Source organism: Panthera pardus, unplaced genomic scaffold, assembly GCF_024362965.1.
Source record: "Panthera pardus isolate Hobbes unplaced genomic scaffold, ASM2436296v1 HiC_scaffold_12, whole genome shotgun sequence".
Lineage (NCBI taxonomy): Eukaryota > Metazoa > Chordata > Mammalia > Carnivora > Felidae > Panthera > Panthera pardus.
The window spans coordinates 28,045,652-28,059,370 of record NW_026526677.1 but is presented as its reverse complement, the minus strand read 5'-3'; the positions used below and the strand labels follow the sequence as shown (position 1 = coordinate 28,059,370).

At 35.4% G+C, this 13,719-nt stretch overlaps 1 protein-coding gene across 7 annotated transcripts in view; it reads left to right on the top strand.

Annotated features, from left to right (window-relative positions):
• Window positions 1-13,719, top strand: part of HIPK3 (homeodomain interacting protein kinase 3) — a 91,211-nt gene that overhangs the window by 65,455 nt on the left and 12,037 nt on the right. For all 7 annotated transcript variants that reach the window (XM_019456648.2, XM_019456646.2, XM_053899849.1 and 4 more), the window contains exons 3-8: window positions 1,431-1,554; window positions 8,447-8,566; window positions 9,198-9,284; window positions 9,787-9,971; window positions 11,640-11,799; window positions 12,189-12,312. In XM_019456648.2, the coding sequence (XP_019312193.1) occupies window positions 1,431-1,554; window positions 8,447-8,566; window positions 9,198-9,284; window positions 9,787-9,971; window positions 11,640-11,799; window positions 12,189-12,312 (800 nt within the window). The remainder of the gene's footprint in view (window positions 1-1,430; window positions 1,555-8,446; window positions 8,567-9,197; window positions 9,285-9,786; window positions 9,972-11,639; window positions 11,800-12,188; window positions 12,313-13,719) is intronic.

Here is a 13,719-nt window from a genome sequence, read left to right as displayed (position 1 = left end):
TTAGAGTATCAAAATAGATAACTGTAGTAATGGATTATAACGCACTGGATAAAATAGGGTTCCATTAATTTAGGCTCACATAGGCAAATAAATGAGTAAATTGAAAATTTGATAAGAAAAGGATTATATATACAGTCCCAAACTGAAATCCTGCAAAATATTTAATTACAAAGGGAAAAGGAGGAACAAAGTGAACATTATTAGTACTAGAACAAATCAAAATTGTATGTCACTGATGGCACATAATGAGAAAAAAAAACACATCACTTCTCTAATACTCTTCCCAAAGATGTATAACCTGGATCTAATTATGAGGAAACACCAGGCAACCCTGCACTGAGAGACATTCTACAAATAACTGACCTGTAATATCTTATGCCAAGGTCATACAAATGAAGGAAAGACCCAAATTATTCTAAAAAAGAGATACTACAACTAAATGCAGTGCATGGTTCGGAATTGGATCCTTTTACCATAAAGGACATTCATTATTAGTATAATTGACCAAACTTGGGGTATGGGGCTTAGATAGTAGAGATGTACCAGTGTGCATTTCCTGATTTTGATGATTGTATTGTGGTTATGTGGGAGAATATCCTTGTTTGTAGGAAATGCAAAGTATAGAGTTATTTAGCAAATTACTCTCAAGTGGTTCAGGAAAAAACCCCACTCATTGTAATGTTCTTATAACTTCTCTGTAAGTTTGAGACTGTTCAGGGTAGCCATGATTGTATGGCTTACTTGGGAATTACATAGCTGTATGTGAAGCCTCTCAGAATGTTAATTTTATCATGGCAGGGCATGTGAAGTAGCACATATTTATCTGGGCATGATATTTTTCATGGAATACATTTTCCAAGTTATCAGAGCTTGTCAACTGATAAAATACTTTCTACCTGTTCCGATGTCCTTTATTTTCTGCCTCTTAAAATTTTACTTGGTCTTGTCCCATTTGGATGACTAATGGTCCTGGTTTTGTGAATATTTATTATTGTGTTCTGAAGTAATATCTAGGACTAGATCCACTTTTAGCCTTTGGGGTTGTTTTGTTTTGCTCTTATCTTTCAGTGTCTGGTTTTCAATTCTGTTGATGTCACAGTGTATGTATTTCATAGTTTTCCAGTTCTCTTTCTAGTGTATTATTTCTAATTTGTTACAGTTGCGAAGTCAAGATCTGTGCTTTTTTCCCCCTTTTTAATATGTTAATAAAATTCTCTATGAGACTAAGTATAGAGATTTTTATCCTAACAATGGTTGTATTCATTGTACCTTTTTAAGCTTAATGGCTAGGCTTCAAAGAGTTCTGAAAAGTGAAGTTACTATAAATAGAAGGTGACTTCTCTGTCATTTATTAACTTTTCTTAGAATGTCAGATGAATTAAGATAATTTTAGAGGGAAATCACTCTTTTTTTTTTTCTTTCGATTTCAGAGCTCCAGAGATTATATTGGGGTTGCCATTTTGTGAAGCCATAGACATGTGGTCATTGGGATGTGTGATTGCAGAATTATTCCTTGGATGGCCACTCTACCCAGGAGCCTTGGAGTATGATCAGGTAACAAAACTTCATGATCATCGAGGTAGAATTTATAGAATGTAAAGAAAAATAGTAGACTTATATGAATGCATTTCCCAAGTATATAATACCTGTCAAAATCTTTTTAAAATAAAATAACAAAATCTGAGACCTTAGGGAATTTAAATTCAAGATCTCAAAACTGTATTTGGTTGTTTAAAAACTTTTATAACAGTTGAAGTAAGCTTTCATAAAGTTACAATCCACAGGTCCCAAAACAGTTCTGCAAAAAACACTTGGGAGAATTTTTTCTATCATTTTTATGCTACAGACCTATAAAGGGCTGGACTGTATCCATTTAAATAATAGAGCTATGCTTGGGTGACAACTTTGATGGTGGATGAAATGTCAGCCACTTCCAAGGAATAAAAGGCCTCATAACTATTGGTCTTAAATCAACAACCATTATTGGACTTAAGTACTTCAGTCACTTGAACCCTCTTTAGTATTTTAAGTTGTTTTTGAACCGTGCTGAAAATCTGTTTAACATTATTTAAATGATTCTCCATCAGGCTCTGTGCTGGCAGCTCAGAGCCTGGAGCCTGCTTCTGATTTTGTGTCTCCCTCTCTTTCTGCCCCTCCCCTGCTTGCTCTCTGTCTCTTTCTCAAATAATAAACATTAAAAAATAAATTAAAAAAAAATAAATAAATGATTCTCAGTAGAATCCAGCAAATTATTTCATGAAACACTTTTCATGATAGTTTCAGTTATGTTCATTAGCTTCTCTAAGCTATTAGATCATATTGTTTGCTGTTTTATTTTTTTGTTTTTGTTTTTAATACCGAGGTTATTTTTGGAGTAATTATAATCTTAATCAGTATTTTTTGAAAAAGTTTCATAGCTTCAACCTTGTTAATAGATACATATACTCAAATCATATTTTAGTGGAAAACATTAGTCAAAACTAACAAAGTGATTATATCAGTTTTGTCTTCAATTGGTTTGTAGTGGATAAATACAATTTTTATTTAAACAATATAGTGTTTAACTTTTAATGAAAAAATAGAACATTTCAATGCACACATAATCTAATTGTAACAATGAAATGTGCCTTATTTCTGACTTTCAGGGCTTAGCTTTCTATATCAAAAAGGGTCTGAGAGGTTGTAAATTTGGTGACTTCAGTGTTGCTGAAGTGATTCTACAAATCATTTAATAGTAATTATGAGATCAGATGTTATCATTAACTTTAATCTCTTCTTCCATAGACTTTCTACCCATAAGTCTCCTCTTTTAGGCTGGGCTTCCTATATTCTCTGCTTTTCTCCCTTTGTGTTCAGCATTCCTCTTAGAAGGTAGTTTCTGTAACCTTTTCCATACATACATCTTGGCTTCCTTCAGCTTTTTACCCAGCCACTAACTTTGATGCAGATGGCTAGACTGTGGCTAGTTTTGAACGAGTTGGTGATCTAGTTGCAGAATCCAATAATCTCTTAGCTGTTGAAGGACCAAGGGTACCAGTCACATGCTAGAAGTATACTTCTGGTTTTGTGGGTTACAAGTTATGACATGTATGGTATTATGGAGCAGAACACCATCTTGTGGCAACTTCAGATAGATTTGCTGCTGTACTTTGGATTGGGATTTTTACAGTTCTAGTCTTGGACACCTGTTGTTAGTACTGAGAAGGACCCTACAGATTTTCTAGTTATACTCTTTCCTGTTTTTTAAAGAGGATAATTGAGGTCCAGAAAAATGAAATGACTTGTTAAAAGTCACAGTGGTACTTTAAAACAAAGCCTTGATCAAACCTCAGTTTTTCTAAATTTCATAATAGATATCTTTTAAAACAGAGAACAGGTGTTAATCTGATTCAGATTAGCAGTACTTTCAGGATGTATATTACTTTAATTCCAAAAGGGTATAATAATTTAAAAAATAATTAGCATATAGCATCAGTAGTTGCATATTATCAATTTGATGTTTTAAAAGTTATTTTCCAATAACTTTTCCAATAACGCAGGTTATTTTCCAATAACGCAAGGGAATAGGATCGATGATGTGAGCATTCTTGTTTGGTTTCAGTCTTAGACTTTACACATATTTCCAAATATGATGTATGCTGTATAGGTTTTGATAAAGGTCAGATGTCAAATAGAGCTCCCTCTATTCCCAATTTTCTAAGTTTTTTCTTTTATCCTAAATTGGTTTGGACTTTCAATGCCTATTCTATTCTGTGCTGTGCTATGCTATGCTATGCTATGCTATGCTATGCTATGCTATTTTTATTCATTCATTCAGAGTGCAAGCGGGGGACAGGGGCAGAGGGAGAAAGAGAATCTTAAGCAAGCTCAGTGCTCAGCATGGAGCCCTACATGGGGCTTAATCCCATGACCCTGGGATCATGACTTGAGCCGAAATTCAGAGTTGGACGCTCAACTGACTGAGCCACCCATGTGCCCCTCAAATGCTTTTATGCATCCATTAAAATGTTCACCTAAGTATTTCTAGGGGTTGTATTTTACTTTAGTCTACTTATTAATGCGGTTTGATTTCGTAGATTTTCCCCAGCTTCCTAGATTAAGATCATCAATTAGGATGTGAAGAGGCCATCAGTAGGGTATGCCTTTGTCCATTACCTGTTCCTTGTTCCAGTCATCTGCTGCCCTTATGTACTTGGGCACATAATTGGGGTGTTATTGTTATTTTATTTTTTAACTCATTTTTTTTTTTGCCTACAGTGGCAGTGCAGTGGGTAATAGTAATATTACTAATTAATACTTACTGAGCTCTTTTATATGCCAGAAACTGTTCTTAGACTTTCATTAACTCACTTAATGCTCACAATAACCCTGTGAGGTACATTCTACTATTGCCTCTGTTTTACAGATGAAGAAACCAAGGTGTGGGGAAGTTAAATAACTTGCCCAAGAATCCAACACAGGCAATCAGAATCCAGAATCTTTCCTGCTAGCAGTGGACCACGTCTACACTACCTTGTGGATAATGATACTTTCCATAAGGATCATTACAGTAGGGGAGAGAGTTAAAAGGACCCAACCAAACCCTGCACCAGTCTGTGCTCAATCCCTGGCACCAGCCCTCTTCCAGACTTTCCACTTCCAGACGTCCACTTTCACCTTCCCAACTGTCTCTCTGCTGTCACTTGAAGAGGATTTTCATGGTCTTTATGTTAGTTTCTCAAATCCATCAACCTCCACTGGCATTCTGTCTCCAGACTGAGTTTTAGTGATGGAGCCAAGAGCTTAGTTTATCGTTTTGTTCTACGACGACATTTTGTATAAATGTTTATCTCTCAGAATGTATGAGAGTACAAGATACTCTTTTTAGTGTTTGCTTTTATTAATAGCATTGCTTTTACTACCAGAAGTGTTCTTCTATTACAAATCCATCAGTATTACTTATAAAGAAGGGATATTAGCCAATGAATTTGGAAAATTCAATTCCGCACGAACACAGAGCAGTTCTATATTTTATACATCTAGTAATAACTTTAATCTAAAATTGACAGAACCAAAAAAGAAAATAGATAAACCCACAGTCATAATTAGAAATTTTTAGCACATTTCTTTTAGTAATTGGTAGAGCAAAAGTAGAAAAAAAATAGTATACAGAAGATTTGAGCTCATGAATAAGTTGATTTAATGACATAGGCGTGTAGTACTACATCCAAAACTACACACAAATTGTAGAATACATACTTTTCAAGTGCACATGGAACATTTACAAAAATAAAGACTTTCTATGAAATATAACTTATCTCTTAGGTCTTGTCTTAATGTCTAACCTTTATTTAATCTTCTAATGCAATAACAGTTTTGTTTTTTTCCCAAAGGAAGTGAAAAAGAATTAACAGTAGACCTATAATTATTATATACTTAAAAGCCACATTTGGGTCACCAGGAAAAAATTCATAGATTATTTTAATTCTGCATTATTGGGTTTGTGTTCTAGCTCTTTAATCATCTTTATCATCTATTTCTTAAAGCTTTTCCAAGGCAATTTCCTCTTTGAATTTTGGACTCTACAGCTAGGCATTGACCATGTCGAGAATTCCTCACGTCATATTTTCTCATCTCTGCATTTCATTCCCATTTGTACACCAGCGTTTTGGTGTATGTGTTTAGAGAAGGCTGTCCTGTGAATTAGTGCTTGAATCCCTTCCTGTCTTAATTATAATACGACAGTATACTGTCTTATTACTGTTCTGTGTATTGGTTTTAACCTGTATTTACGAGGGAAATATCAAAAACATTCCAGGGAATTAAATAAATTTTATGGATGGCTAGACAATATTAACTTGGTAAATGTTGATTGTTCTTGCAAAATGTTTGTTGGAGTTTAGATAGAATCCATCCAGAACAGCTAAAAGTCTGAATTTATATTCAAATTATCTTACTTGGTAATTTCAAGTCATATCCTGAGTAAGAAAAATAAAGTTCTCTATTTCAACTCCTGAGTGTTTAGGGGGAGTAGGAATCTTTGAAGAATTCTATTTTATCTGGCTATTTGGGTTGCATAGAGACCTTCTCAAGTAGCTGGCTCTTCATGTGTAGACTATCACAAAAATCCAAGAATGGAGCTATAATATGACTGGACTTTGTGAAGTCTAGAGTTGGAGGTGCTTTTGGATTCAAAGAGACATTTAATGGAATTAATACGCTTCAGTAGAACTTCGCTCTGGGACTGGATAAGTGTGAATTAGATGCTCTTTAAGTATTTTTATCTATTCTGATTTTAATTTGCTACTCTGAGTTTCTGCTTACAGTTAACTTTGGTTATGTTAACATGGCCATTAGACTCCAGGTGCATTCAGCTCATTCCTCAACAGTGATTGATATTTCTTAGTTCACATTCCTGACATTGTAAGTCTAATTTGCTTATTAGCTTATTTCTAGTTGAGTTCACAACATGAATTTATGAATGAATCACTTCTGAGTCAGGTTTTCACCCTTCATTCACTGGGGACAGAGGAGGCAAAGGCTGAGTCTTTTCATGTATTAGGAGTTATAGATGGAACAGGGTTTTTTTTTCTCCCCCAAGAAGACAGAGCAGGCATTATGACCAAAAATAAACTCACAAGATCACTTGCCATTTTTTTTTTTTCAGTGCTATTTCAATTGCCCTATTCTGTGTTCTTTTAACACTTTATTTTCTTCTTCATAATGGCACTTCCTAGCTTAATTGCAGATTACGTGCTTAAACATTTATCTATTTTACTGAACTATATGCTTTTGAAGGTTGGCACCATGTTTTACTCATCTGCATATCTTTAGCATTTGACACATAGTAAATGCTCTGTGTATGTTTGTTGAATTGTGGAACGCCTTTCCCACCATCTGAAAGACTCTGATGTAACATCTAGGTACTGGACCCTTAGTACTTTTCACTTTTGGTTTTCATAAAACAAGGAAGTCAGCCACTCTGGGGATGTGGGGTGAGAGAAGGCACCACACTTCAAATGAAATGAAACGGATTTGTAAGGTGGATATTTTAGTTGTCATTTCAGGTAAAATTGAGGATACAAATATGGGTAACTTATCTCTGTTGTCTAGAGACTCGACAGTCTAATAGGGAAAACAGACGTGTAAAAAAATAATTGTATTACAGTATTATAAATGTATTAAAATGGCTCTGTTTTAGGTTGATGGGAACACAGAGGAAAGGAATTATCTTTGTTTGAGAAGGTTAGGTAAAGCTGTATAGAGGAGAAGTTCTTGAACTGGGTCTTGAAGAAGGAACGGTACTAAAGTTTGTTGTTGTGGGACTTGGTGAAGTTGGGTGGGGAGGGGCACAGGGACATTGTTAAGTAGGAGTTAGCAGTTTAGGAAGGAGAAACAGCCCATGCAAAATTTAGTGTGGTGCTAGATGGGCTGCTGCTTTAAAGGACCATGTAAAGAGCAGGGAAGAGATAAAGCTCAAAGCCTGAATGCTATGATTGGAGGTTTGGAATTGATCCTGTAGGCGGTAAAGTAATTTTATACAAGGGGGTAACAGTCAGATTTGTGTTTTACCAAAAATGGCTGTTAGCAGTGTGAATACTGAATTGGGGGTGAATGGATGGCATCATTAGGGAGGCAGATGAACTACTTAGGAGGCTTGTGAAATTGTGTAACTCAGAATTGAAGAAGACTTGAAATGGAGATGGAGAGAAGGGACAGTTATGTGGGACCGTGATGATGGAGAGGTATGTGTCCGGTATAAATTTCAGATTTCTGATTTGGGTGTTTGGTGTTGCTGGGAAATACACGAGGATTAACAGGAAAATGAGTTGAGGATATGTTCATTTTGAGGTGCTTAAAGTCCAACCAGATGGAGAGTTTCCATAAGCAGTTGGATCTACAGCTCCAGAGCTAGAGATAAATATTTAGATACAGATTTAGAGATAAAATTGTGGGCACTTGGGGCTTATAGAGGGAAAGGACAGATAAAGCTTCTACCCTACTGGTAAAGCCCTCAGCCTGCTAGTTCACTTTCACCCCTTGTCATTTTCTACTTAGTGAATCTCTGCACTTCAGTATCTGAGTATGTGGTATTTACTCCTGATTGTCCATATTTATTCATATTATACCCTTAGCATAAATCATAATAAGGTTTCCTAAAGAACGCTTACTTGTCCTTTCAGACTCAACTTGAGCATCACCTCTTTTGGAACTTTATGTGACTTTGGTTATTTTAGGTGTCCCTTCTCTGTCTTTCCATAAGCATGTATTTACTATGGTACTTACAACTCTGTATTATAATTGTTTACTTGTATGCTCCCTACTAGACTGCATTTCTTGAGGGCATAGACTACATCATTTAATTCTTGACCTAACATCTAGTTTAGTGTCTGATACAGAATACATGTTCAATTAATATCTATTACATGAAAGAATAAACTCTTCTGTTTTGTATATTATATTTCAGATTCGATATATTTCTCAGACTCAAGGTTTACCAGGAGAACAGCTGTTAAATGTGGGCACGAAATCCACAAGATTTTTTTGCAGAGAAACAGATATTTCTCATTCTGGTTGGAGATTAAAGGTAATTCATTAAAAAAGAAAAAAATTTGGAAAAAAATTTTTCTAAGGTGCTTCATGTAGATAATACCCTCCATGCCTATTTCTATTTTACTGCATTTCGGCCTCCTTCTGAATTTTCATTTTTGACCCCCTCCCTTTTTAATGGGGGGAGAAAAAAGCCCTCCCTGAGTAACTTAGCTCATTCTCTAACCTGACAACATAATTATTAACTCATCTTAAATGGTTTTTTAAATTTTGTGTATGTAATTACTTTTGTGTTGTGTGTTTCATCTTCTCTACTCAGTTTCCCATTATTAAGCTTTATAGGACAGGGACTGAATTTCAACATTTACTCCATAACCCAAGTACCTCATTTATTCTTAGGCTTTTTGGGGGCTTAGTAAATCCCCAGTGATTAACTTTATAACCAGTTACTTTTTCATATGTATATATTTTTTTTTAACTGAACCAAGCTCTTCTCATTTTTCTTTTGGTGCTTTTAAAAAGCACATTTTTGATAATTACTCTTTTAAAATTCCTTGCCTTAGGATATTCAGTGTTTTAGACTAAATGTGCCAGAACTAAAGAAATAAAGAATTTCCAAATGGTGGATAATAATATATTATTTCCCCCTCTTTGATATATCCAATAAGACACTAGAAGAGCATGAGGCAGAGACAGGAATGAAGTCTAAAGAAGCCAGAAAGTACATATTCAACAGTCTGGATGATATAGTGCATGTGAGTACCACAGTCATGTTTGTTCGTCTTCTGTGCTTACGATGATAGACCTGAATGCCAAGGATACCACAAGTTCATCATCTTCTAAATGACTATAGAGTGCTGTTGGTTTTAAGCTTTTCAAACAAAACTGATTCTAAGGTTTCAGCCCTTTAGGAACTAAACTGCATTTGTCTTTATCAAATATTATTAATTCCATCCTGTTCTTTAGTAGAAAGTATTTTCTTCAAAAGGGGAAATCCTAGCTCTACAAATTTCTTTTCTTTGCATTTGTTAGAAATGGATATTTGTTAAAATATTCATTAATTTTTTTTACTTTGAATACTATTTGGTACTTTGAAACATTTTCTGAATTTATGAAACTCAATTATTTGTTCTTGTTTCAAAACAGTTGTAGTTCTCTGTTCCTTCCTGTGTTGTGTTTTTTTAAAACTGAAACTTTAACATCTATTACCTTTTATGGCTTATTTGTATTTGATGACTTGAAATTTTGATATTGTAGGTGAACACAGTGATGGATTTGGAAGGAAGTGATCTTTTGGCTGAGAAAGCTGATAGAAGAGAATTTGTTAGTCTGTTGAAGAAAATGTTGCTAATTGATGCAGATTTAAGAATTACTCCAGCTGAGACTTTGAACCATTCTTTTGTTAATATGAAACATCTTCTAGATTTCCCTCATAGCAACCAGTATGTTATTTTAAAATCTTCATTATTTTTTTGAAAGAGTACATTGATTGATTGATTGATTGATTGAGCATGAGTAGGGGAGGCACAGAGAGAGAGGGGGAGAGAGAGAATCTCAAGCAGACTCCGTGCTGTTAGCATGGAGACCACATTGGGGCTTGATCCCACCGTGAGATCATGACCTGAGCCAAAATCAAGAGACGCTTAACCGACTGAGCCACCCAGGTGCCCCATTTAAAGTCTGTTAAAATGGCATGGAGAAATAATACTAAGTCTTAGAAAATTAGTGTTTTAGAGAAATGATTCAATATATCTATTAAATGTAAATAATCTGAGTCAAGAGAGGTTAAGCTAACTCGACCAAATTCACATAGACTAGTAAGTGGCAGCACAGTACTGGAATATGAATCTGAGTTGCATTCCAATGTTCTTTTTCCAAAGTACCATACTGAAAATGACTGTGATTTTTTTACATGACATTCTTAACTTAATAGCCAGGCATATGTAATAAAAGGAAGTATTAACAGTTTTCCTCCCTCTTTTGAGTCCTACAGACTCCATCTTTAATTTCCTTTCACATCGTTTGCTTTCCTTGCCCACACCTTCTCCTCTGTGTTGTGGAAGGAAAGGAGGGTTTAAAAAAAAAAATTTTTTTTTTTTAACATTTATTTCTGAGAGAGAGACAGAGCCTGAGTGGGAGAGGAGCAGAGAGAGAGAGAGAGAGGGAGACACAGAATCCAAAGCAGGCTCCAAGCTGTCAGCACAAAGCCCAATGGGGGGCTCGAACTCACAAACTGTGAGATCATGACCTGAGCCAAAGTCAGATGCTTAACCGACTGAACCACCTGGGTGCCCCAGGAAAGAAGGGTTTTTATGGGTTAATGGAAAAGAATATACCTATGCTCACATTGAGAAGGTCTTATCAGAGTTACCTTAGGTAAAGCTTATGCATTCTTTGAACCCCACACCTCTTCTTTGTAAGGCTGCAGGGGATAATGTAAATGACTACTTAAAACAACTTTTTATATTTTAAAATGACTGAGAGTGTCTGGGTGGCTTGGTTTTAGTTAAGTGCCCAAGTTAGGCTGAGGTCATGATCTCACAGCTTGTGAGTTTGAGCCCCTCATCGGGCACTCTGCTGTTAGTGAGGCGCTTGCACTCTCTCTCAAAAATAAACAAACATTAAAAAAATGACTGAATGAAGAAGTTTATAGGGTTGAACCAGTATCCGTTATTGTGGATTCCCCTTAAAATTGTTATTTTTCTCCCCAACAGTTGAAAATATCTAATGATTTCCATATATAAGCACTTTGAAAATAACATAACTATATATTTTGTATCGATAGTTTAGGGATGTAGAGATCTAGAAATTTTGGAAAAATTATTTAGAGCAAGGGTCATGAAATTATAGTTGTGCTAGTCAAAAAATGCTTACTGTTGCTTTGATGTCTTAGAAAATATTGCAGATATAAGATACATTTCCACTAGCTTTAAAATTCAATCTTTTGTGGGTTTTTCTGGTAGAAATAATATTGAAAATAAGCAGATTAAGTGCAAGTCAGATAATTTTTTCTTTTAGAAATAATTTATAAATTTTAAACTACCCTTAACATTTAAAATATTACAGTTACCTTCCCCCCCCCCCCCCCCCCCCCCGTTTTTTTTTTGCAGTGTAAAGTCCTGTTTTCATATTATGGATATTTGTAAGTCCCACCCAAATTCATGTGACACAAATAATCACAATAAAACTTCACTTTTAAGACCAGTTGCTTCAGGCAGTACTGCTAACCTGACAGCAAATTTTACTAAAATTGGCACATTAAGAAATCAGGTAAGAACTTATAATATTTAACAATTTGTACTCCTTTTTTAATGATTGCTCGTTTTGCTTTTGAAGTATATAGAAGTCTCATGTCAGCAATTAGAAGTCACAGTGCCGGGGAGGTTCTCGCGATGGTTATTCTGTAAAATCTCTACCATTTCAGGGCAATGATTAGAACATTTCTACCTAAACTCTTTTATTTCCTTTCACCTTTCACTCTCTTAATATCCCCTACCTACCTTTCTGTGCAGCAGCTCCATGAAAAGTAGAGTTGAGTAAAATCAGTTTCTGGGCCCATTTTTATCAGAGTTACGACTTTAAGAAGTGCATTCAAATTGTATTGGTAAAGCGTGCATGTAGACTACTCAGTACAATGCCGCCTGTGCTGATCCTTTCAGGCGTTAACCACGTCCGCTCACTCCGTTGGGCACCATGGAGTTCCTCTGCAGGCCGGAACTGCTCATTTCGGTTGTGGTGACGCTTTTCAGCAGACGCTGATTATCTGTCCCCCAGCTATTCAAGGTACTCCGATTTAAATTACACTTTGAATTTAGGCGTATGTTATTTTTAAACAAATTTAATTATATTTTTATAAAATATATTGCATAGTTGTTGCCACATTTGCCACATTGCTACATTTGAATTTAATTTAGGCTGGTCAGTAGCCTTTAGACCAGTGACACTTCTTTCGTGACTGGAGCTCCACTGTAATCATCACTGACAGAATGGGTCATCTGATAATTTTATTTCCTGTAGAGTTGCATGATAAAATACCTTAGTAGAAATTAATGGGCTTGGAAAGCTATGGGTTGTCCTTTACTGGTTATCACAGCTCCAGATATTTAGGTAAGTACCTTTTATCTGTCTGTTATTACTAGACATTAAAGTAACTGAGAACTCAGTTCATTAAATTTTGGTCAAAAGAATTCTATCCAAGAATGTTACAGTCTTGTTCTTTATCCATACCTTAGGTTTTAAAAAAAGAGAGAGATTGTTTTTTGCTCAGTTAGATTATGCTCCTTAGATAAAAAGCAGAATAAAACCTCAGGTGAGATGAGTGGCAGAATACCTTTGAAGAGGCCATAAATTCTCACACGGGGGAATTTGTTAGTGGTTCTTAGAGGGCAACAGCAGCAAATGTTACAGCTGGAATAACCAGAATAAAATGTGACTTTCTAGGTCCTTTCATAGCACTTCGTCCTTGCTAGGCATCTAGTTCTGTCTTAAAGCAAGAGGTTAATTACAAATGAGGCCCTAAATGATTCTTTGAAGCGTGGTGGTAGGACTGTATAGCATCTGTGAAAGCAGTTGGTACTCAGTCAGGACACCTGGGCTAGAGTCCTGTTCTGTTTGCTGTCATTGTAGATGAGTCTGTTTAACCTGTTTTCAGCCTTAGTCAAAGGAAAAGACTGAGTAGATACGGTCCTGGTCACTTCTAGCTCTAATATTTCTGGATTCTGAAGGTTATTTAAATTTTTTATTTGATTCAAGGACTTAAACGATGTGTCTGAAGTTTTAATATCTCCTACAGTGCCTAATAAAGCACCAAGATATGTTTGTTGACTGGACTGACTGGTAATAAGAGATGTGAAAACATCTCAACTCTTTAGCCATTTTTGTTCTACCAGGGGAACTTTATTTTCATCTTTTATGTATATTGGGTTTTCGTATAAGGTTTCATCGAGAGAAAGATTTGTAGCACTACAGATAAAAAACTACTTAGATGGTTGATTTTTAAGGTGAAATTGTGGACCAACATGGTCTATAAGTATCTGTGACAGTGACCCATGGCTGGGGATAGTAAAATACCCATATTATCATGTCAGTGCTCTTAAAGACACTGTTGTGTTTATTTCTTTGTTTTTCCTCGATTGTTAATTATAAAAATTTCTAACCTAAAGAAAAAGTCAAAGAATAATACAGTGCCTT